This window comes from Electrophorus electricus, chromosome 13, assembly GCF_041902795.1.
Source record: "Electrophorus electricus isolate QZ-2024a chromosome 13, ASM4190279v1, whole genome shotgun sequence".
Lineage (NCBI taxonomy): Eukaryota > Metazoa > Chordata > Actinopteri > Gymnotiformes > Gymnotidae > Electrophorus > Electrophorus electricus.
This window is the reverse complement of record NC_137509.1, coordinates 14,485,895-14,510,534: the sequence shown is the minus strand read 5'-3', so window position 1 is coordinate 14,510,534 and position 24,640 is coordinate 14,485,895. Positions and strand designations below refer to the sequence as shown.

Genomic DNA, 24,640 nt, shown 5'->3' with positions numbered 1-24,640 from the left:
AAGCAGCTATAAGTTAACACGTCACAGAGTGGTAGCAGTAATAAAGCAAGTACGTTTGTGCGAGAGAGGCAACATGTTGGAGAGCGAGCGCAAGCTATAAAGATGAGTAGATACGGTAAAGTGTAAGACTGGAAATTGGTAAAAGCTACTGGTCCCACAGTATTATTGCATTAACTGTGCTGAGGCCAGACAGGATGTTGTACTGTGAAAGTAAATAGATAGTTGATATTATTGAGTTGATATTATCAATTCCATTTGAGGATTCTGTAGATGAAGCTTGAACTCACCTACCTCAGCTTGTCTTTAGGACAACACACAGTGATGTCCACCTTCACCATAAATGGTGTAGAGGAATCCAGGGTCTTGAGAAGAGGGGCCATTCTGAACCTCTGTCAACATGGAGAACGCTTTCTCTGACTCAGGGCTCCAGTCCAACTTCTTTCTGTGCAACATGGAAGTGAGAGGAACAGCAATACAAATGAAACTGTGGATGGACCTGTGGTAAAAACTGATGGACCTGTGGTAAAAAGGGAAGTGTTACAGTGCTTTCACAGAGACCATTTTGGGTCATGAGTGCACTGCCTCTAACATGTGGTCATCCATCTCTATCCCCTCAGATGTAATCCAGGAAGGAGATGTAATCTTCTTGGAATTGGCCCTTCTCCACTTTTCAGTGGAGATTCCATGCAGTATAGGCAGGTACTCAAAGTGGCTTCAGATTGTACTGAACTAGCCCTAATAAGAATTGTATTTGCACTGAGATCAACTGAAAATTCCAGGGTTGATGTGGGTGCTGGGTGGCTTTGGTTTTGTAAAGCCATCCCTGAAATCCACATAGGTTGAGAGAAGATGGCGCCGGTGAGATCGGCTGCCGTCATGACTGCTCCGGCCACACCGGGCACTTTTTTCGCTACCCCTGTTTTTTCCGCAGCCCTTCCCTCTACACCACAATGCGTATCACATACAGCAGAGATGCTCTTATTTCTCTTAATCTACATAGCACTCACCTCAAGCCGTCTCTAACCCCGGACCTAAGATGGCCGACGTAGATCCTGAGGAAGAACAAAGGACGTGACGCGAGGAAAAGGCCTCGAGGGAAGCGAGCCAGCGTCAGGAACAGGCTGAGGGCTCGGGCACACCGAGCTCCCTTACCTAGCATCCTGCTAGCCAATGTCCAATCTCTGGACAACAAGCTCGATGACCTCCGGGCTAGGATAAAGTTCTAGAGGGACATTTGGGACTTCAACCTCCTCTGCTTCACCGAGTCGTGGCTGAACCCTGCGGTACTGAACCACGCCATCCAGCCGGCCGAGTTCTTCTCGATTCACCGCATGGACAGAATGGCAGATTCAGCATAGTCAAGAGGCAGTGGAGTGTGTGTGATGGTAAACAACAGCTGGTGCAACAATGCCAATGTTGTTACTCTCGCCCGCTCCTGCTCACCCAACCTGGAGCTGCTCGCCCTCAAGTTTCGTCCTTTCTACCTTCCTTGGGAGTTCACTTCGATCATCATCAATACCGTGTACATCCCACCTCAGGCCAACATGGACACTGCACTGTGTGAACTTCATCAGGCTCTCACATAGTTTCAGGCACAACACCAGGATGCTGCACTTATCATGATGGGGGATGTCAACAGCGCTAACCTCAAGCGTGTAGTGCCCAACCTTTACCAGCATGTAACCTTCCCCACCAGGGGAAATAGGACACTTGACCACTGCTACACCCCATACAAGGACAGCTACAAGGCACTAGCTCATCCACCGTTTGGCAAGTCGGACCACGCCGCCATCTTCCTCCTACCAAAACATAAACAAAGGCTGATACAGGAAGCACCGGTTCAGAGGGAGGTCGTGTGTTGGACAGACCAGTCGGTGACTGCTCTGCAGGATGCTCTGGATGACGCAGACTGGGACATGTTCTGGCGCAGCACTGATGATGTCAGCCAGTTTATGGAGGCAGTAGTGGGCTTTATTGGGAAACTGGTGGACGACATGATTCCAAGAGCCACCATCAAGAAGTTTCCCAACCAGAAGCCCTGGGTGGACAAAACCATCCATGAGGCTCTGAACTCTCGTACTGCTGCCTACAATGCGGGCATCTTCAGCGGGAACATGGACGAGTACAAGTCTGCAGCATACGGAGTGCGCAGGGCGGTGAGAAAGGCGAAGCGGCGCTACGGGAAGAAACTAGAGACACAGTTCCAGCAGAGTGGCTCTAGATCCCTGTGGCAGGGATTACGGACGATCACGGACTACAGGAGCGCACCCTCCAGAATGATGAGTGCAGATGAGTCTCTGGCAAACGAGCTAAACCCATTATTTGGTCGCTTCGAGGCTACATCTAGCAGCGCTAATGCTAACAGCACTAGTGCTAACAGCGCAAATGCTAACAATGGAAATGGTGCTATCGACACAGCCAATGGCGCATGCGCAGAGCCCACCATAGAACAGCGCCCTCTGATCATCACGAAGAGTGACGTGAGGAGACTGTTCAAAAGAGTGAATACCAGGAAGGCGGCGGGACCAGACGGTATCGGCGGGAGAGTCCTCAAAGCCTGCGCCGACCAGCTAGCCCCAGTATTCACCGACATCTCTCCCTGATGCTCGGTACCATCCCATCCAGCTTCAAGCGATCCACCATCGTCCCCGTCCCGAAGAAACCTCGACCCTCCGTCCTCAATTACTACCGCCCTGTTGCCCTCACATCAGTCGTGATGAAGTGCTTTGTAAAGCTAGTCAGAGACTTCATCACCTGTTCACTGCCAGCCTCCATGGACTCTGCAGTTTGCATACTGTCGCAACCGCTCCACTGATGCTGCAATTGCACATCTGCTCCACACCACACTGACCCACCTGGACAAAGGGAGGGGTAATTATGTTAAAATGCTGTTTGTCAACTACAGTTCAGCATTTTACACTATCATCCCCTCTCTACTCACTACTAAGTTGGAGGATCTAGGACTGCATACATCCCTGTGTGACTGGATCTCCAATTTCCTAACAGACAGACCACAGTCAGTACAGGTGGGCAACTGTGTCTCATCCACCCTCACCCTCAGCATTGGAGCTCCTTAGGGTTGTGTCCTAAGCCCCCTGCTATACTCACTGTGCACCTACAACTGCACAGCCACTTCCAGCTCTACCATCATTGTCAAGTTTGCTGACGATACCGTCGTCATGGGCCCGATCTGGGACAACGATGAGAGGGCCTACCTGGAGGAGATTAAACACCTGGAAAACTGGTTCCAGGAAAATAATCTCCTCTTAAATGTCAGCAAGACAAAGGAGCTGATTGTGGACTGTAGCAAGAAGCAGGAGCGGCACTACCAACCTGTGAGGATCAATGCAACCATGGTGGAGAGAGTAGATTATTTCAGGTTCACATCTCGCAGGACCTGTCCTGGTGCCGCCACACCAACTCTCTGGCAAAGAAGGCTTGTCAGCGTCTTTACCACCTCAGATGCCTAAGGGACTTCAGACTGCCCTCCAAGGTACTGCAGAACTTCAACACCTGCACTATCGAGAGCATCCTCATGGGGAACATCACAGTCTGGTTTTGGAACAGCACCAAGCAGGACAGACAAGCACTCCAAAGGGTGGTGCATTCAGCAGAGCGCATCACTCATACGGAACTTCCTGACCTGCAGACCATCTATTACAAGCAGTGCCAGACCAAGGCCAGGAGGATTGTGAAGGACCCCACCCATCCCAACCATAGCCTCTTCTCTCTGTTGAGGTCAGGGAAGGGATTTTGCTCCCTGAAGACCAATAGAGAGAGACTGAAGAGGAGCTTCTTCCCACAGGCCATTTGGGCCCTGAATTAGGGAAACTGATAAACTGTGGGGACCACCACCACCATGTGACTGTAAATCTGTAAGCTGAAATTGTACATTGTGTACATACATATATCCACATATACATTGTACATTGTGTATATATACATATTATACTTATATTGTACATACATTGTTATATATATTTTATATATTTCCTTATGCACCCCTGTTTTTTTTTTCCCTCATTTTGGACAGAGCACTCTCAAACCATTTCACTGCGAGTTATACCGTGTATGACTATGCACGTGACAAATAAACCAAACTTGAACTTGAGAGAAAGATTGGTCAGTGATTTTTACCTTTCAGGTCATGCTTACTCTAGCAGACCATGAGACCACTGGATTTTGTGGTTGATGTTCAATGCATTTGGGTAAATGTGATAAAAATGATCAGGTTTCAAATTGTGAAGGGTGATTATGTTATGAGGAATATAGCCCTTACCAACAGGTCTGCTGTCAATGTTTCTAATATTCATAGGATGAAAGAGGAGTATACAGGAAATGTGTAGTTCTCGCATTAAGTTCTCATCTATGAAAGTGCTGGCTTCACCAGAATTTAGGAGAGCTAGAAGAGTGAATTCAAAGAGTCTAATTCAAAACATTAATTGGGAAAGAAAACATCTGATCTGAAACAACATCAAGGCAAGGTGAGGTAAGTTTATTTGTATAGCACTTTTCAAACATCGTGACAATTCTAGTGCTTCACATAGACTTCTGGATATGATTAGGTATCTCAAGGAGTGTGATGCAGACAGCACAGAGGAAGCAAGAGGCAGCGTAGCAAGGAAATGCTCTTTATTATTCATAAGAGAATAACTAAGAGAAGCACTGATGAAACAAAAAAAACCCCAAAAGAATCCTTTTTCACGAAGACTCTCTGATCCGTAGTCCGCTAATGTGCAGCGCTAGCTTCTGGGACCTGTGGGTTTAAATAGGTGGAGAAGCAAATGGGGAACAGGTGAAAACAATTAATAAGCAGGTGATTGAGAGTGGTGCAGGTGAGTGGTGTGAGCCCTAGCAGGAGTGGGTGTGTCCCTCCTGCTGGATGGCTGGCCAACTGTGACAGAGATATTTATCAACTTGGGAATGTTTTCACCAAATATAAAATAATACATTTTGTTGATTTAAATAGAAAACTAAATGTAAAGGAATAAAGCAAAATATTAAATAACGAGATAAAAATTTAGTTAATATAAATATACTTCATAAATGACAAAGTGCATAAAATGAAATGTAACCTGTGTTGAGGTAAAAGATGAAAATAAAGGCAGAATAATGAGGAATTAAATAGATCACTATCAGAGGAAATACTAACTCCAGAGCTCTTGCAAGTGGGACATTGGGCTTCTATTGTCATACTTTAAGAATATCGTTGAAACAAATCATCATGCAAATCAACTCCTCAAGGGACGACACTTCATCCCGACACACCACCTCAGTTTGAACATGCTCATATAACTCATTTTGAAATATATTGCTAACCATACAGCCAGTGGTCTACCTAGGCTCTGGCTATGGGGCTGTAGCCCTTGGGCTTTTTTCATTAGTCCTGGTGAACTTTGAATAAAACCATTGTAAAATATAACCACAAATTCACTCACTAGGACTAAAAATGGCAAAATGTAGCATCAACTGCCCTGCCAAACTCAATTTCAAACTAATAAACTCCACCTCCTTTTTTCTTTTTTGTCTTTGAATCGCAGACTTCTTGTGATTGATGCAACGGTGACACACAAAACAATGACAAGGGTAATGTTCATGTTAATGTTTAAGTTGTAGACACTACTGTAGAACATTAATTTGTCTTACCATAAATAGATGATACTTCCCATCAACAGGCTGTTAGACAGTTTAGCGAGTCTTGCCCCTACACCATTGCCATTACACGTATAATGTTAGTGTTCCAGTGAACCTATTATTTATTCACTTTTCTGGTTAAGGTTATGATGTAGTGAGGTTAGAAGTGTTGTATTTATGATGATGTTCTTGAAAGTAAATAGTAGAATCAATCTAGTGTAAAAATGAAGCTTTATTCTACATTATGCTAATAACGATTGGTTTTGGCTAACACTAGAGTCAGAGCCCTGACCCACCTAAACTGGAATAAAATTGAATTACCCATCTCTTCAAGCCTGCTAGATGGCATTAGTTGATATAATAATTAATATTAAAATGGTGTGTGAAACTGTGGATGTAGGTTAGTAGTGAATAGAGAAAGGCAAGAAAAGAAAATTAAACCAAAACTAAATATAATGGTAGTTATTAAAATCGCTTCACATAAATTTACTGGCCAAAAGGTACACAGGCCACATTTGTAGCTGATTCATATTATTCTCCATTTTTAAAAGATCCTATATGATTGTTTTGCCAGACTACCCTTTCTGTCACTCCACAAAGTAAGGTAAAATCAGATGTGTTTTTTTAGCTGTATTTCTCTAATGTGGGTGATAATGTTCATTTATCTTATGATAAGAAGTAGTAGTCTCAGCCTCAGATGACCTGCTCACACGCTATAGTTGGTCATCTTGCATGTTAGTTAGAAGTACACTGAACCTTATCAAATGTTTGACCCTAATGTGGGAATTTTACGCATCATATCATACCTCTGTTGCTTTGTGTAAATTTTATCAGAAAACACATTACCTGTGAAAACAACAATAACAGGCAGAATAATTTGCAAAGTGTGTTTAGCAAAAAATACACAGTACTGCAAGTGTTTTCTGAATGTTGCAAAAATTGTCAGATATGCTTGTATGTTTCAGTTGACATCATGGATTTTTAGCTTGCTATTTAGGTTTACTGGGTAAGTACTCACACATTAAATTAATCTCATATTAAACTTACTTGTGCAATGCAGTAAAAATTTATAGTTTTAGTAAAGTTGTTCCAATATATCAAAGCACCAAAAAGTAAGATCAGAGTTCATTCAGGGTGTGGTTTCATGAATATCTGGTAAAGATTTCACAGAGCAACATTTCTTCTTTGGCTGAGCCTCAGTTCTCTGTGCAGTCTAGGCACACTTTGGCATACCACTTCTGCATACCACAGTTGAGGCTCCTTAAAATGATAGTTACTCCCTGATAACAGTTTCTCACAATGGGCTACAAGTTTATTTACCTTATAGCTAGGTTTGAAGCTGTAATGTAGTTGTTTACATGAACCATTCAAAGAACTTGACTCACATCATTAAGCTTTCTTAAAATTTGGAGATACATGTCCATGTTGGTGATGATTTTGATGGATATTCACTTCACTTTAATCTGTATATCAACATCTGGACTGTCTTTGACTCTGGATATCGCAAAGGTTTCTGTGTAAATCTCACAGCCGTGTAATTTGACACATCAAAGTCCTCAGCCTGAGGGAGAACAAGAGCCGTTACAAACTATTCATGGGACAAAATACACACAGAGATAAAAATATAATTCTGTATTTTGTACAAATCCATTATTGTGGACAGATCCATGTATATTATTAAGAAATTGAACGCATGAATTTGCATAACAGATTACCCAGTTACCTGATTTATGTGAGTTTGATTGTAATTGGAAGCACCTTTATGAAAAAATAGGACTATTAGTAATATTCCTGGTAATAACCTACTAATACTTACCTTTAGTAAGTGTTTACATTTATCAGATTGTTACACAGTAGCAGTAATGAAAGAGAAAACGTACCTTTCTGTTGATTTTTAAATAGAATTCCAACCAAAACTACCATAATAACATTAAATATACTGGATGTTGCCAGTGCAATAACAATCCAGAGATTATATTCTGAAATCATGAAAAATATTGTGGATCAATATCACACAATGTAGGAGCATAGGTGCCCTCTAACTAAAACTATGCAATGTAGTTGTTATTTCATTATTCTGGGATATCTCCTGTTTTATCAAAATTCATACCTTCAACATCAACTTTAGTTCCATTTCCAAAGAGTATTTCCCCACATGCAGCCACAGCACAGTAATAAGTTCCACCATCAGAATGTCTTGTGTAACTCCTAGGAAGGTTGTAGACACAAGTCCGTGTAAGAGATCCAGCATCAGAGTCTGTCTTACACTGATCACTCCTGTTGCCATGACTGTAAATAATTCCTGGGTGAGATTTGTTTGAGCCATGTCTGAACCAGTAGACACTGTGTTCTTCTGTGCAACTCTCATTAACAACATGTAGTGAACACTGGACTGTAGAATATTCTCTGTTCCTGAAAACCATGTCAGTCTGAAGCTGCCGCTTGATCTTTTCAGCTTGAAAAAAAACAGCAAGTAATGAGAGAGAACCATGAATCAGGCCAAAGAAAAAAAAGAAGCAGAACAGTAAACCTGTGCACACAGATACCTTCAAATAGCAGAAGGGTCCCACATGCAAACTCTATAACATTTGCCTTCACTGTTCCACAGAAATATGTTCCAATGTCATCTTCTGAGACTTCATTAATGTTGAGGTCAAACGTTTCTTCACCCAGAGCAACAGTGAAGTGGCCATTGTCAAATGCTGAAGCAAATCTGTGTTTTGTGCCATCTTCAGTTATTCTCACAACCTGCTGAGGCAACTTTCCTAAACTCATCTTATACCAAATGAAAATACCTTTGCTATCTTTGACCTTGTTTTGGTCACATTTAATTGCCATGCTATGTCCCTGCCTAACTGTTTGTACCTGAAGCTCCGTGATTGTAGAGGTTTTAACTGGAGAGTAAAAAAAAAGTGTTTATTGCCTAGAATGCATGTTACTTATATGCAGCCGATACTGTAGCATAAACATATTGGTTATTCAAAATATGACTTACCAGTTATGAAGAGGCAAAGAGTGAAAAAAATACTAAGCATTTCTATTGTTTAGATAGTAAAATCTAGTGACTCAATACCTTGTCTGTTCAACAGCAAAAGAGGCTTTGTGTTATGTGAATGGATGTTTTAAGCTTATAGAAGTTGTGAGCTCATTTGATTGGTCCAATAGTTTTGAGGAAATACTATGTTGTGGTTTCATATTACAGATGGTGTATTGCAGTGCTGCTATAGTAAAGAGGTGAGTCAAAATGAGGCAAAGAAAATATTTTAAAAAGTTGTTCTATAGTGCTGTCACATGGAACCTTCAGCTCAAATAATTTGGTTAAATTTAACACAGGGTATTAATGTATTAACATGTTTAACATGCAAATCAATAGTCATTTGTTTTACACTGATTTTGACTAACAAACTCTATTGTTTGTTGCACTTTTCGTTGTTTGAGAGAGCTTATTTATTTTTGCACTTCTGGGCATCATCATTGATCCCTGTATTTCAACAGTATTCTAGTTCATTGATATATTACACTCTAACCTGAATTACCAAGATGATCATTTTGACCAATTTAAATTGATGTAATTGAAATTTATAATTATATAACAAAATAAACCCCAACCATGTCTACCAATAGTTGATTTATATTAGTGTATATGGATCTATACAGTATTTCAGATTTCAGAGTATTTAAAAAATGAGTAGTTCTACCATGAAGGCCATAGCAGACATACTGACTGTATACAATATTAGATTATGTGATGAATGGACACATTTTATGAAACCTTCATGTTTAAGTGCAGATGATTGTAAAGGGTTCTCATATATGCTGTGATCGTGAGTAGGTAAGTAAAATGTATTCATAAAGGTTATTTATGAATATGGAATGGCAAGATTTGGTATGTTACAGGAAAAAGAAAAGGGACAATGTATACTGTAGTCAAGATGACATGTAGAAACAGTCGGGAATTCAGGAATTAAGGTCTCTTAGAAAGCAATGAAGGCATGTACTGAAGAGGAAAGAAGGTATTAATACACTACAGAAAGAGAGGAATGTGCTAGTGCAGCCTTCTTTAGGAACTCTTTCAATTATGTGAAGATCTTATTTAGTGAGGAGAATAAGCGATCTGAAAAGCTGGAAAAAGTTCATCAGAGGAGTATTTTGAGGGTGTTTATACAGATAACAATAAGGAAAAGGAGATGGAGTTGCCACTACATATTCCAATCAGGGGTTAAATAGAGTAGTAAATGGATGTTAGCCCACCAAAGTGGAGGGAGGTTCAAGATGTGGTGCGTCATGAAAAGGCAGTTTCTGCACAAGGACCTAATGGAGCTCCGTATCGGGTATTTAAAAAGGGACCTGAGGTCTTGAAGTTTTTGTGGATGTTGATGGTCATAATCTGGAAGAAAGGGATTATTCCACAAGCGTGGAGAAGAGAAGGATGTATCCTTATTCCAAAAGAAAAGGATTCCATGGGTATAGAATATTTTCAGCCTATAAGTCTTCTTAATATGGATGGTAACGTTGAAATTAGTGTGACAGTGTGGACACTGGCAGTATACTTGAAGACAAATAAAGTGATATGTCAGTATCAGGCATTTCTGGATCTGCAGGTTGTTTGGAGAATAGTAGTATGATCTGGCATCTGATTCAGGCAGCAAAGCAATAGGATAGGCACCTACATGTGGTTTTCCTATATATAGCTAACACATTTGGTTCAGTTCTTATGGAACTGCTCTTATGGTTATGCTCTTATGGTTCTTATGGTTCAGCTCTTATGGAAAATGTGTGGATTCTTACAGGTTCCAGATAAAATTACTACTGGTAAAGCATATTTTTAGGATATTCAGTTCTGTTCTAATACAGCAGAGTTAGTTACATCCTGGCTGAGATTGGAAATGGGCATGATGGCTGGTTGTATCATTTCACGTTACTGTTTAGAGTGGAGATGGAGGTAATAATAAGAGCCCTGAAGTGGGTTGTAGGTGGGAGAGGCTACACGATGGCTTCTGGTTACCTCAGGTTAGGGCATACATGGAAGACATGACAATGCTGACAACTACTGTGCTGTGTACCTGGTGGTTGCTAGGGAAGATAAATGATAATCTTAGATGGGCAAGGATGAAGGTTAAATCTAACAAATATAGAAGTCTAATAATTGTGCAGGAAATTATGGAAGGAGAAGTGACATGAGTTTAGGTAGATGGTACAGTGCAGCACTAAATGCTAAAGAGCAGATTGTAGGGCTAAAGGCAGAATTGTTGAAGGCTATTAATAGTACTGAGTAATCATATCTTACAAGCAAATTGAAATTGTGGTGGTAGTGTCTCCAGTTTGGCATACTGTCTCATATTAGATGGCCACTAACTAATGTGTGTATGAGGTCCTAATTACAGTAGTAGAGAGGCTGTAGAGGATTCTGAATAAATCTATTAGGAATAGGCTGCATTGTTTATGTAGTATAGCATGGTATTGGATGGGAGTGCTGGGGATACCACTGACAATCTTAGTTGAGTAATTTAAATGTGCAAAGGTGACTCTTGAGTTGATTTTTTATGGATTGAATGACGTAGTGATAAAAACAGTTGCACTACTGATGAAATCAGGGAGGAAGTGAACTCCACAAATGGTGGAGCGGTTAGCTATGAGTTCCTTAGAGTAAAAGGATGCCATTGGATGAGTGCAATGGGAAAACAGGCCTTGGGTCAAGTGATTCCTGAAAAGCATTTAATAAGGCCACATTGCCTGAAAGAAGGTGAATGATGTATCATTTTAGCAGGAAGAAGATGCATGGTGCACAGCAGAGTATTGCATGGAAAGCAAGGCCAATGGATTTGCTGGGAAAATGTGGAGAAATAAATAAAGTGTTTAAAGTATTAGAGTGTTTATTTGATAATAAGCAGCTATAAGTTAACACGTCACAGAGTGGTAGCAGTAATAAAGCAAGTACGTTTGTGCGAGAGAGGCAACATGTTGGAGAGCGAGCGCAAGCTATAAAGATGAGTAGATACGGTAAAGTGTAAGACTGGAAATTGGTAAAAGCTACTGGTCCCACAGTATTATTGCATTAACTGTGCTGAGGCCAGACAGGATGTTGTACTGTGAAAGTAAATAGATAGTTGATATTATTGAGTTGATATTATCAATTCCATTTGAGGATTCTGTAGATGAAGCTTGAACTCACCTACCTCAGCTTGTCTTTAGGACAACACACAGTGATGTCCACCTTCACCATAAATGGTGTAGAGGAATCCAGGGTCTTGAGAAGAGGGGCCATTCTGAACCTCTGTCAACATGGAGAACGCTTTCTCTGACTCAGGGCTCCAGTCCAACTTCTTTCTGTGCAACATGGAAGTGAGAGGAACAGCAATACAAATGAAACTGTGGATGGACCTGTGGTAAAAACTGATGGACCTGTGGTAAAAAGGGAAGTGTTACAGTGCTTTCACAGAGACCATTTTGGGTCATGAGTGCACTGCCTCTAACATGTGGTCATCCATCTCTATTCCCTCAGATGTAATCCAGGAAGGAGATGTAATCTTCTTGGAATTGGCCCTTCTCCACTTTTCAGTGGAGATTCCATGCAGTATAGGCAGGTACTCAAAGTGGCTTCAGATTGTACTGAACTAGCCCTAATAAGAATTGTATTTGCACTGAGATCAACTGAAAATTCCAGGGTTGATGTGGGTGCTGGGTGGCTTTGGTTTTGTAAAGCCATCCCTGAAATCCACATAGGTTGAGAGAAGATGGCGCCGGTGAGATCGGCTGCCGTCATGACTGCTCCGGCCACACCGGGCACTTTTTTCGCTACCCCTGTTTTTTCCGCAGCCCTTCCCTCTACACCACAATGCGTATCACATACAGCAGAGATGCTCTTATTTCTCTTAATCTACATAGCACTCACCTCAAGCCGTCTCTAACCCCGGACCTAAGATGGCCGACGTAGATCCTGAGGAAGAACAAAGGACGTGACGCGAGGAAAAGGCCTCGAGGGAAGCGAGCCAGCGTCAGGAACAGGCTGAGGGCTCGGGCACACCGAGCTCCCTTACCTAGCATCCTGCTAGCCAATGTCCAATCTCTGGACAACAAGCTCGATGACCTCCGGGCTAGGATAAAGTTCTAGAGGGACATTTGGGACTTCAACCTCCTCTGCTTCACCGAGTCGTGGCTGAACCCTGCGGTACTGAACCACGCCATCCAGCCGGCCGAGTTCTTCTCGATTCACCGCATGGACAGAATGGCAGATTCAGCATAGTCAAGAGGCAGTGGAGTGTGTGTGATGGTAAACAACAGCTGGTGCAACAATGCCAATGTTGTTACTCTCGCCCGCTCCTGCTCACCCAACCTGGAGCTGCTCGCCCTCAAGTTTCGTCCTTTCTACCTTCCTTGGGAGTTCACTTCGATCATCATCAATACCGTGTACATCCCACCTCAGGCCAACATGGACACTGCACTGTGTGAACTTCATGAGGCTCTCACATAGTTTCAGGCACAACACCAGGATGCTGCACTTATCATGATGGGGGATGTCAACAGCGCTAACCTCAAGCGTGTAGTGCCCAACCTTTACCAGCATGTAACCTTCCCCACCAGGGGAAATAGGACACTTGACCACTGCTACACCCCATACAAGGACAGCTACAAGGCACTAGCTCATCCACCGTTTGGCAAGTCGGACCACGCCGCCATCTTCCTCCTACCAAAACATAAACAAAGGCTGATACAGGAAGCACCGGTTCAGAGGGAGGTCGTGTGTTGGACAGACCAGTCGGTGACTGCTCTGCAGGATGCTCTGGATGACGCAGACTGGGACATGTTCTGGCGCAGCACTGATGATGTCAGCCAGTTTATGGAGGCAGTAGTGGGCTTTATTGGGAAACTGGTGGACGACATGATTCCAAGAGCCACCATCAAGAAGTTTCCCAACCAGAAGCCCTGGGTGGACAAAACCATCCATGAGGCTCTGAACTCTCGTACTGCTGCCTACAATGCGGGCATCTTCAGCGGGAACACGGACGAGTACAAGTCTGCAGCATACGGAGTGCGCAGGGCGGTGAGAAAGGCGAAGCGGCGCTACGGGAAGAAACTAGAGACACAGTTCCAGCAGAGTGGCTCTAGATCCCTGTGGCAGGGATTACGGACGATCACGGACTACAGGAGCGCACCCTCCAGAATGATGAGTGCGGATGAGTCTCTGGCAAACGAGCTAAACCCATTATTTGGTCGCTTCGAGGCTACATCTAGCAGCGCTAATGCTAACAGCACTAGTGCTAACAGCGCAAATGCTAACAATGGAAATGGTGCTATCGACACAGCCAATGGCGCATGCGCAGAGCCCACCATAGAACAGCGCCCTCTGATCATCACGAAGAGTGATGTGAGGAGACTGTTCAAAAGAGTGAATACCAGGAAGGCGGCGGGACCAGACGGTATCGGCGGGAGAGTCCTCAAAGCCTGCGCCGACCAGCTAGCCCCAGTATTCACCGACATCTCTCCCTGATGCTCGGTACCATCCCATCCAGCTTCAAGCGATCCACCATCGTCCCCGTCCCGAAGAAACCTCGACCCTCCGTCCTCAATTACTACCGCCCTGTTGCCCTCACATCAGTCGTGATGAAGTGCTTTGTAAAGCTAGTCAGAGACTTCATCACCTGTTCACTGCCAGCCGCCATGGACTCTGCAGTTTGCATACTGTCGCAACCGCTCCACTGATGCTGCAATTGCACATCTGCTCCACACCACACTGACCCACCTGGACAAAGGGAGGGGTAATTATGTTAAAATGCTGTTTGTCAACTACAGTTCAGCATTTTACACTATCATCCCCTCTCTACTCACTACTAAGTTGGAGGATCTAGGACTGCATACATCCCTGTGTGACTGGATCTCCAATTTCCTAACAGACAGACCACAATCAGTACAGGTGGGCAACTGTGTCTCATCCACCCTCACCCTCAGCATTGGAGCTCCTTAGGGTTGTGTCCTAAGCCCCCTGCTATACTCACTGTGCACCTACAACTGCACAGCCACTTCCAGCTCTACCATCATTGTCAAGTTTGCTGACGATACCGTCGTCATGGGCCCGATCTGGGACAACGATGAGAGGGCCTACCTGGAGGAGATTAAACACCTGGAAAACTGGTTCCAGGAAAATAATCTCCTCTTAAATGTCAGCAAGACAAAGGAGCTGATTGTGGACTGCAGCAAGAAGCAGGAGCGGCACTACCAACCTGTGAGGATCAATGCAACCATGGTGGAGAGAGTAGATTATTTCAGGTTCACATCTCGCAGGACCTGTCCTGGTGCCGCCACACCAACTCTCTGGCAAAGAAGGCTTGTCAGCGTCTTTACCACCTCAGATGCCTAAGGGACTTCAGACTGCCCTCCAAGGTACTGCAGAACTTCAACACCTGCACTATCGAGAGCATCCTCATGGGGAACATCACAGTCTGGTTTTGGAACAGCACCAAGCAGGACAGACAAGCACTCCAAAGGGTGGTGCATTCAGCAGAGCGCATCACTCATACGGAACTTCCTGACCTGCAGACCATCTATTACAAGCGGTGCCAGACCAAGGCCAGGAGGATTGTGAAGGACCCCACCCATCCCAACCATAGCCTCTTCTCTCTGTTGAGGTCAGGGAAGGGATTTTGCTCCCTGAAGACCAATAGAGAGAGACTGAAGAGGAGCTTCTTCCCACAGGCCATTCGGGCCCTGAATTAGGGAAACTGATAAACTGTGGGGACCACCACCACCATGTGACTGTAAATCTGTAAATTTGTAAGCTGAAATTGTACATTGTGTACATACATATATCCACATATACATTGTACATTGTGTATATATACATATTATACTTATATTGTACATACATTGTTATATATATTTTATATATTTCCTTATGCACCCGTTTTTTTTTTTCCCTCAGTTTGGACAGAGCACTCTCAAACCATTTCACTGCGAGTTATACCGTGTATGACTATGCACGTGACAAATAAACCAAACTTGAACTTGAGAGAAAGATTGGTCAGTGATTTTTACCTTTCAGGTCATGCTTACTCTAGCAGACCATGAGACCACTGGATTTTGTGGTTGATGTTCAATGCATTTGGGTAAATGTGATAAAAATGATCAGGTTTCAAATTGTGAAGGGTGATTATGTTATGAGGAATATAGCCCTTACCAACAGGTCTGCTGTCAATGTTTCTAATATTCATAGGATGAAAGAGGAGTATACAGGAAATGTGTAGTTCTCGCATTAAGTTCTCATCTATGAAAGTGCTGGCTTCACCAGAATTTAGGAGAGCTAGAAGAGTGAATTCAAAGAGTCTAATTCAAAACATTAATTGGGAAAGAAAACATCTGATCTGAAACAACATCAAGGCAAGGTGAGGTAAGTTTATTTGTATAGCACTTTTCAAACATCGTGACAATTCTAGTGCTTCACATAGACTTCTGGATATGATTAGGTATCTCAAGGAGTGTGATGCAGACAGCACAGAGGAAGCAAGAGGCAGCGTAGCAAGGAAATGCTCTTTATTATTCATAAGAGAATAACTAAGAGAAGCACTGATGAAACAAAAAAAACCCCAAAAGAATCCTTTTTCACGAAGACTCTCTGATCCGTAGTCCGCTAATGTGCAGCGCTAGCTTCTGGGACCTGTGGGTTTAAATAGGTGGAGAAGCAAATGGGGAACAGGTGAAAACAATTAATAAGCAGGTGATTGAGAGTGGTGCAGGTGAGTGGTGTGAGCCCTAGCAGGAGTGGGTGTGTCCCTCCTGCTGGATGGCTGGCCAACTGTGACAGAGATATTTATCAACTTGGGAATGTTTTCACCAAATATAAAATAATACATTTTGTTGATTTAAATAGAAAACTAAATGTAAAGGAATAAAGCAAAATATTAAATAACGAGATAAAAATTTAGTTAATATAAATATACTTCATAAATGACAAAGTGCATAAAATGAAATGTAACCTGTGTTGAGGTAAAAGATGAAAATAAAGGCAGAATAATGAGGAATTAAATAGATCACTATCAGAGGAAATACTAACTCCAGAGCTCTTGCAAGTGGGACATTGGGCTTCTATTGTCATACTTTAAGAATATCGTTGAAACAAATCATCATGCAAATCAACTCCTCAAGGGACGACACTTCATCCCGACACACCACCTCAGTTTGAACATGCTCATATAACTCATTTTGAAATATATTGCTAACCATACAGCCAGTGGTCTACCTAGGCTCTGGCTATGGGGCTGTAGCCCTTGGGCTTTTTTCATTAGTCCTGGTGAACTTTGAATAAAACCATTGTAAAATATAACCACAAATTCACTCACTAGGACTAAAAATGGCAAAATGTAGCATCAACTGCCCTGCCAAACTCAATTTCAAACTAATAAACTCCACCTCCTTTTTTCTTTTTTGTCTTTGAATCGCAGACTTCTTGTGATTGATGCAACGGTGACACACAAAACAATGACAAGGGTAATGTTCATGTTAATGTTTAAGTTGTAGACACTACTGTAGAACATTAATTTGTCTTACCATAAATAGATGATACTTCCCATCAACAGGCTGTTAGACAGTTTAGCGAGTCTTGCCCCTACACCATTGCCATTACACGTATAATGTTAGTGTTCCAGTGAACCTATTATTTATTCACTTTTCTGGTTAAGGTTATGATGTAGTGAGGTTAGAAGTGTTGTATTTATGATGATGTTCTTGAAAGTAAATAGTAGAATCAATCTAGTGTAAAAATGAAGCTTTATTCTACATTATGCTAATAACGATTGGTTTTGGCTAACACTAGAGTCAGAGCCCTGACCCACCTAAACTGGAATAAAATTGAATTACCCATCTCTTCAAGCCTGCTAGATGGCATTAGTTGATATAATAATTAATATTAAAATGGTGTGTGAAACTGTGGATGTAGGTTAGTAGTGAATAGAGAAAGGCAAGAAAAGAAAATTAAACCAAAACTAAATATAATGGTAGTTATTAAAATCGCTTCACATAAATTTACTGGCCAAAAGGTACACAGGCCACATTTGTAGCTGATTCATATTATTCTCCATTTTTAAAAGATCCTATATGATTGTTTTGCCAGACTACCCTTTCTGTCACTCCACAAAGTAAGGTAAAATCAGATGTGTTTTTTTAGCTGTATTTCTCTAATGTGGGTGATAATGTTCATTTATCTTATGATAAGAAGTAGTAGTCTCAGCCTCAGATGACCTGCTCACACGCTATAGTTGGTCATCTTGCATGTTAGTTAGAAGTACACTGAACCTTATCAAATGTTTGACCCTAATGTGGGAATTTTACGCATCATATCATACCTCTGTTGCTTTGTGTAAATTTTATCAGAAAACACATTACCTGTGAAAACAACAATAACAGGCAGAATAATTTGCAAAGTGTGTTTAGCAAAAAATACACAGTACTGCAAGTGTTTTCTGAATGTTGCAAAAATTGTCAGATATGCTTGTATGTTTCAGTTGACATCATGGATTTTTAGCTTGCTATTTAGGTTTACTGGGTAAGTACTCACACATTAAATTAATCTCATATTAAACTTACTTGTGCAATGCAGTAAAAATTTATAGTTTTAGTAAAGTTGTTCCAATATATCAAAGCACCAAAAAGTAAGATCAGAGTTCATTCAGGGTGTGGTTTCATGAATATCTGGTAAAGATTTCACAGAGCAACATTTCTTCTTTGGCTGAGCCTCAGTTCTCTGTGCAGTCTAGGCACACTTTGGCATACCACTTCTGCATACCACAGTTGAGGCTCCTTAAAATGATAGTTACTCCCTGATAACAGTTTCTCACAATGGGCTACAAGTTTATTTACCTTATAGCTAGGTTTGAAGCTGTAATGTAGTTGTTTACATGAACCATTCAAAGAACTTGACTCACATCATTAAGCTTTCTTAAAATTTGGAGATACATGTCCATGTTGGTGATGATTTTGATGGATATTCACTTCACTTTAATCTGTATATCAACATCTGGACTGTCTTTGACTCTGGATATCGCAAAGGTTTCTGTGTAAATCTCACAGCCGTGTAATTTGACACATCAAAGTCCTCAGCCTGAGGGAGAACAAGAGCCGTTACAAACTATTCATGGGACAAAATACACACAGAGATAAAAATATAATTCTGTATTTTGTACAAATCCATTATTGTGGACAGATCCATGTATATTATTAAGAAATTGAACGCATGAATTTGCATAACAGATTACCCAGTTACCTGATTTATGTGAGTTTGATTGTAATTGGAAGCACCTTTATGAAAAAATAGGACTATTAGTAATATTCCTGGTAATAACCTACTAATACTTACCTTTAGTAAGTGTTTACATTTATCAGATTGTTACACAGTAGCAGTAATGAAAGAGAAAACGTACCTTTCTGTTGATTTTTAAATAGAATTCCAACCAAAACTACCATAATAACATTAAATATACTGGATGTTGCCAGTGCAATAACAATCCAGAGATTATATTCTGAAATCATGAAAAATATTGTGGATCAATATCACACAATGTAGGAGCATAGGTGCCCTCTAACTAAAACTATGCAATGTAGTTGTTATTTCATTATTCTGGGATATCTCCTGTTTTATCAAAATTCATACCTTCAACATCAACTTTAGTTCCATTTCCAAAGAGTATTTCCCCACATGCAGCCACAGCACAGTAATAAGTTCCACCATCAGAATGTCTTGTGTAACTCCTAGGAAGGTTGTAGACACAAGTCCGTGTAAGAGATCCAGCATCAGAGTCTGTCTTACACTGATCACTCCTGTTGCCATGACTGTAAATAATTCCTGGGTGAGATTTGTTTGAGCCATGTCTGAACCAGTAGACACTGTGTTCTTCTGTGCAACTCTCATTAACAACATGTAGTGAACACTGGACTGTAGAATATTCTCTGTTCCTGAAAACCATGTCAGTCTGAAGCTGCCGCTTGATCTTTTCAGCTTGAAAAAAAACAGCAAGTAATGAGAGAGAACCATGAATCAGGCCAAAGAAAAAAAAGAAGCAGAACAGTAAACCTGTGCACACAGATACCTTCAAATAGCAGAAGGGTCCCACATGCAAACTCTATAACATTTGCCTTCACTGTTCCACAGAAATATGTTCCAATGTCATCTTCTGAGACTTCATTAATAATGAGGTCAAACATTTCTTCACTTTGAGAAACATTGAAGTGGTCATTGTCAAATGCTGGAGCAAATATGTGCTTTGTACCATCCTCAACTGTTCTCATAATGGACTGAGGCACCTTTCCTAAACTCATCTTATACCAAACTAAATGCATTTTTCTGTCTTTCACTATGTTTTGGCCACATTTCATTTCCACACTAATTCCCTGCCTAACTGTTTGTACTTGAAGTTTTTGACTGTAGAAGTTTTAACTGGAGAGAAAAAAAGGAAATGTTTAATGGTTAAAATACATGAGGTATTTATATGTACCATGTACTTAACAGGTAGATTGTAGCATAAACATATTGTTTATTTTAAATATGACTTACCAGTTATGAAGAGGCAAAGAGTGAAAAAATCACTAAACATTTTTCCTGTTTAGACAGTGAGATAGTAAAATCTAATGAATCAGTGCCTTGTTCAACTGTTCAACAGAAAAAGAGGCTTTGTGTTGTCTGAATGGATGTTTTAAAGTTATAAGCAGATTTGATTGGTCCAGTAGTTTTGAGGAAATGCTATGCTGTAGTTTCACACCACAGAAAGATTATTGTTGTGGTGCTGTTTAGAGCAGTAAAGAGGTGAGCCAAATTGGGGTACAGACAAAATTTTGAAGAGTTATGTTGTCCTGTAGTGTTGTCACACGAAACTTTCATCTTAGTTTATTTGGTTTATTTATTTCAGCTTAGTTTTAAACCAATAGACTTTTGTTTTAGGCGCAGTGAGCCTTGAAAACAATCATGTCAGGTAATCTATAACAAAGTGCTCTAATTGCAAAGCATTTTAAAAGCATGTTTAAATGTCTTTTAAATTAAGATCTGCATGTGATGTGGTGGATGAACTCATTCCTGTAGGTCAACTTTACCTGTTGGCTACTACATGATCCAAAACACATGAGTAAATCAACAATAGCATAGGTCAAACAGAATAACAGAAACATCTCTTATTTGGAATGGCTAAGTCAAAGTCTTGACATTAATGCCATTTTGTCGATGTGGTGTCTTCTGAAGCACTGAAATCCTAGACAATTATCCCCAAACTATTACATTTCTGAAAGAATTTTGCATAGATGAATGCAGGTTACAGTACCTCCTAACTGGGAACAGAACTGATCAGCAGATGCAGGACATGTTTGGTGGAGGTTACTTATAGTAACTGATAACTATTGTAAATTCTGGATTAAACATACTCTTCAAATTAATGGCCTTGCATGTTTAACAGTAGAATGATCAAGATGATCATTTCGACCAGTTTGAAATCGATATAATTGAAATTGATCATTTTATATCAGTAATTGATTTTGATTTAACAAAATAAACCCCAACCATGTCTACCAATAGTTGACTTATGTTAGTGTATATTGGTCTATCAATATTTTGGGTTTCAGAGTATTTAAAAAAAAAAAGATTAGTTCTGCCATGAAGACCATAGTAGACACCTTGATTGTATACAATATTAGATTATGTGATTAAGAATGGACACATTTTATGAAACATTCTTGTGTAAGTCCACATGATTTTAAAGGGTTCTCAAAGCTGTTGCTGTGGTCATATTTATAAAAGTTATTTATGAATATGGAATGGCAAGATTTGGTAGGTTGCATTAAAAGGAAAAGGGACAGTGTATATTGAAGTCAAGATGGCATGAAGAAACAGTCTTATTCAGGAATTAAGGTCTCTTAGAAAGCAATGAAAGCATGTACTGCAGGAGGAAAGAGGGTATTAATACACTACAGAAAGAGTGGAGTGTGCTAGTGCAGACTTCTTTAGGAATTCTTTAAATTATGTGACCTTATTTAGTAAGGAGAATTAAGGATTGAAAAGTATGAAAAAGTTAATTATAGGGGTATTTTGAGGATGTTTATAAAGATAACAATAAGGCAAAGGAGATGGAGTTGTCACTACATATTCCAACTGGGGGTTAAACAGAATAGCAAATGGATATTTTTTGTGGAAGATGATGGTCATAAACTGGTAGAAAGGAATTATTGGAGTGGAGATTAGCAGGAGGTATCCTTATTCCTAAAGAAAAGGATTCCATGGGTATAGAATATTTTCAGCCTATATGTCTTTTTAATGTGGTTGATAAGATTTATTTTAGTGTGAGAGTGTGGAGACTGGCACAATACTTGAAGAGTTGATTACATCCAGTAGGGCTGGTTACATCCTTGCTGAGATTGGAAATGGGCATTATGGCTGATTGTTCCATTTCACCGTTAGCATTTAGAGTGGAGATGGACATAATAATTGTAGCCTCGAAGTGGGTTGTAGGTGGCGGAGAGGCTACACAACAGCTTCCTGTTACCTCAGGTTAGAGCATACATGGAAGACATGACAACGCTGACAACTACTGTGCTGTGTACCTGGTGGTTGCTAGGGAAGATAAATGATAATCTTAGGGGGGCAAGGATGCAGGTTAAAGTTAACAAATATAGAAGTCTAATAACTGTTCACTTTCGCACTTCACCTACTTTTTTGGTCCAATAATTAATAGAGGAAATGCTATGTTGTAGATTCATATTAGAGGAAAAAATACTGCAGTTTTGCTATTTAAAGTAATAAAGAGATATTCTCATTCCTGAGAATAATGACATAGCATATAGTGCTTTGTTAAACAAGACTTAATTTCACAAACACAAAATTACATATTACTATCCTCTCATGAAACCAAATTTATACAAGTAGGTTTTAAGACTTGCCTTAAAAGCAGAAATAGAAGCCTTGGCAAACAGTAAATGGTAAGATCTTCTTGGGCATAGACAACAAATACATAGTCACATCTAAGGTTCAAACATTCCCTTGGAACAGCCAACAAATTCTGTGAAAAAGTCCTCGGGGTTTGCTGCATGGTTGAATATGAGAATAAATTAGCCAAATACATCTAAAGCAAGATGAGTGGAAAACACAGAAGAGGAAAGGACTAATGGAGGAGATAATTGAGATAAAAGCAAAAAAGAAGAGATCTGCTGATCACAATGCTGAGCTGAGTCAGAAGGAAATGTGTGCTTCATCTCAAAGTCCAAGCGATATTTTGTTGGTACAAGGATGGTACAAAGTACAGATTTGCTCCAGCATTTGACAATGGCCACTTCACTGTTTCTCTAAGTGAAGAAATGTTTGACCTCATTATTAATGAAGTCTCAGAAGATGACTTCAACAAAAGAAAGGTACCTTTCTATGGTCATTTCTCTAGGTACAAATGTGAATCTCTCTTCTGAGTAGGATCTGCAACACGCCATCACTCGACATGCAAGTGCATCACACTCACTCTGAGCCCCTCAGTGACCCAGGACATTACTCAGAAACTACCTTTGGCCTACTAGGCTAATACATTGATATGCTACTTCTCTACACTAAGTGAAAAAAAAAAAGTCCCACAACATACTCATAAGACATTGTTAGACACAAATGGCAGTTATGCAAAGATTCTCAAATCACCACTGTGCTTTAGTAAATTTAATTTACCGAACTGGAAAACCATCTTGCTACCCACCTCATACATCACATTCCACCCTCTCCAAAAAACTTTTAAAGGGGCAGTTACACAAACATCACTATTCATCCCTGGATTACCAGATCATGTTTGCAATACATCAAACCACTACTAAACACATTTTCAAATGGGCTACATTAGTATTACTGCCTTTCCATCAGCTGGAAGCAGTCTAGCCATTCTCATCTGACCTTTGGCATCAACAAGGCATTTTTGTCAAGACAACTGCCAGTCACCAGATATTTTATCTTTTTCAGACCATTTTTTGTAAATCCTAGATATGGTTGGGCATGGAAATCCCAGTAGATTAGCAATTTCTTAAATACTCAGACCAGTGCACATTCCAGTCACTTCAAAGTCAATTCAAAGTCTTTCCTATTCTGATGTTCTGTTTGAAATCCAGCAGGCCATCTTGACCTTGCCTAAATGCTTTCATTTGCTGCCATGTGATTGGCTGATAAGACATTTGCGGTAATGAGCAGTGTATGTAATATATACTGTATACACAGCCTCTAAAACCACATACCACAATATAAAATAGTATATAAAAAAAGTATTTAATTCAGTATTTTTGTCAGTTTAGGTCATTTAATGTCACAAAAGTTATGCATTTAGCATGACATTCATTTCGTAGAGTGTTTAAAATGTGCCCAAACTTTTTGATCATGTAATAGAAACATGGTATCAGTATGTAGGTGGTTTTCAAGAGTACATAGCTACTCATAGAAACATGGTATGAGTACGTGGGTGGGTTTTAAAGCATGAACTTCCCCGGGTGCTTCGCAAAATCTAGTATGTAATTTTTGTAGGTGCTGAGCCATATTTCTATTCCTTGTGGTTTCCTAGTTCTAGTGTCCTTTTGTGACTTGCTTATGCCTTTCTGTTACCAATTATGACAGATTCACCACTGATAAGTGTCTGCCTCTGTTTTAAACTGTTCTGCTTCTATTGAATGCAAACCCTAATAAAGCCAAAATAAAGCAACTTGGACATTACAGCATTTTAATATATGCAATTTAGGTTAGGTTTTTGTTAAAGATATGGTATCAAATCATTACATCTGCATATTTTATTCTATGTATATAGAGAAAATGCTTAGCTTCTCCATAAAAGCCACCATATTTGCCATTATCCTCTCTAAAGATAATACCATGTTAAACTCAGACTGCAGGGTCTTTGGGTGAGATGAGAACAACTGGACTTTTAAACACATAGGCAAGTTATTGAAAATGACATAGGATTCAGTGATATCTCAACTATGTATATGATACTTTCTATTACAACAAAAAAACATTCAAAATATTGAGGTT

General features: G+C 40.5%; 2 protein-coding genes across 3 annotated transcripts; both read right to left on the bottom strand.

Annotated features, from left to right (window-relative positions):
* Positions 1–4,623: 4,623 nt before the first annotated feature.
* Positions 4,624–8,715, bottom strand: LOC145660407 (uncharacterized). Of its 2 annotated transcripts, XR_014126763.1 has the most exons (7): positions 8,630–8,715; positions 8,181–8,528; positions 7,745–8,089; positions 7,515–7,613; positions 7,358–7,392; positions 7,020–7,195; positions 4,624–6,480 (listed from the first exon to the last, which is right to left on the bottom strand). XR_014126763.1 is itself a non-coding variant. In XM_081725363.1 (6 exons), the coding sequence occupies exons 1-6, from the start codon at positions 8,667–8,669 to the stop codon at positions 7,088–7,090; spliced, it is 975 nt and encodes a 324-aa protein (XP_081581489.1). In that variant the 5' UTR covers positions 8,670–8,715; the 3' UTR covers positions 4,624–7,087. The 2 variants fall into 2 exon arrangements, 1 of the variants encoding a protein (XP_081581489.1); XM_081725363.1 differs by having other exon boundaries at positions 4,624–7,195.
* A 7,434-nt stretch (positions 8,716–16,149) lies between these two features.
* LOC145660411 (uncharacterized) lies at positions 16,150–19,987 on the bottom strand. The gene is made up of 5 exons (XM_081725372.1): positions 19,707–19,987; positions 19,271–19,615; positions 19,041–19,139; positions 18,884–18,918; positions 16,150–18,721 (listed from the first exon to the last, which is right to left on the bottom strand). Exons 1-5 carry the CDS (start codon positions 19,954–19,956, stop codon positions 18,614–18,616), a joined length of 837 nt encoding a protein of 278 aa, XP_081581498.1. The 5' UTR covers positions 19,957–19,987; the 3' UTR covers positions 16,150–18,613.
* Positions 19,988–24,640: the final 4,653 nt, after the last annotated feature.

Coding starts and splice junctions, on each gene's coding strand:
- LOC145660407 (XM_081725363.1), bottom strand. CDS start 8,669: ATGCTTAGTATTTTTTTCACTCTTTGCCTCTTCATAACTG. Junction 8,090..8,180: donor GACCCTTCTGCTATTTGAAG/GTATCTGTGTGC, acceptor TTTTTTTTCAAG/CTGAAAAGATCAAGCGGCAG. Junction 7,393..7,514: donor ATTTAAAAATCAACAGAAAG/GTACGTTTTCTC, acceptor TTTTTCATAAAG/GTGCTTCCAATTACAATCAA.
- LOC145660411 (XM_081725372.1), bottom strand. CDS start 19,956: ATGCATTTAGTTTGGTATAAGATGAGTTTAGGAAAGGTGCCTCAGTCC. Junction 19,616..19,706: donor GACCCTTCTGCTATTTGAAG/GTATCTGTGTGC, acceptor TTTTTTTTCAAG/CTGAAAAGATCAAGCGGCAG. Junction 18,919..19,040: donor ATTTAAAAATCAACAGAAAG/GTACGTTTTCTC, acceptor TTTTTCATAAAG/GTGCTTCCAATTACAATCAA.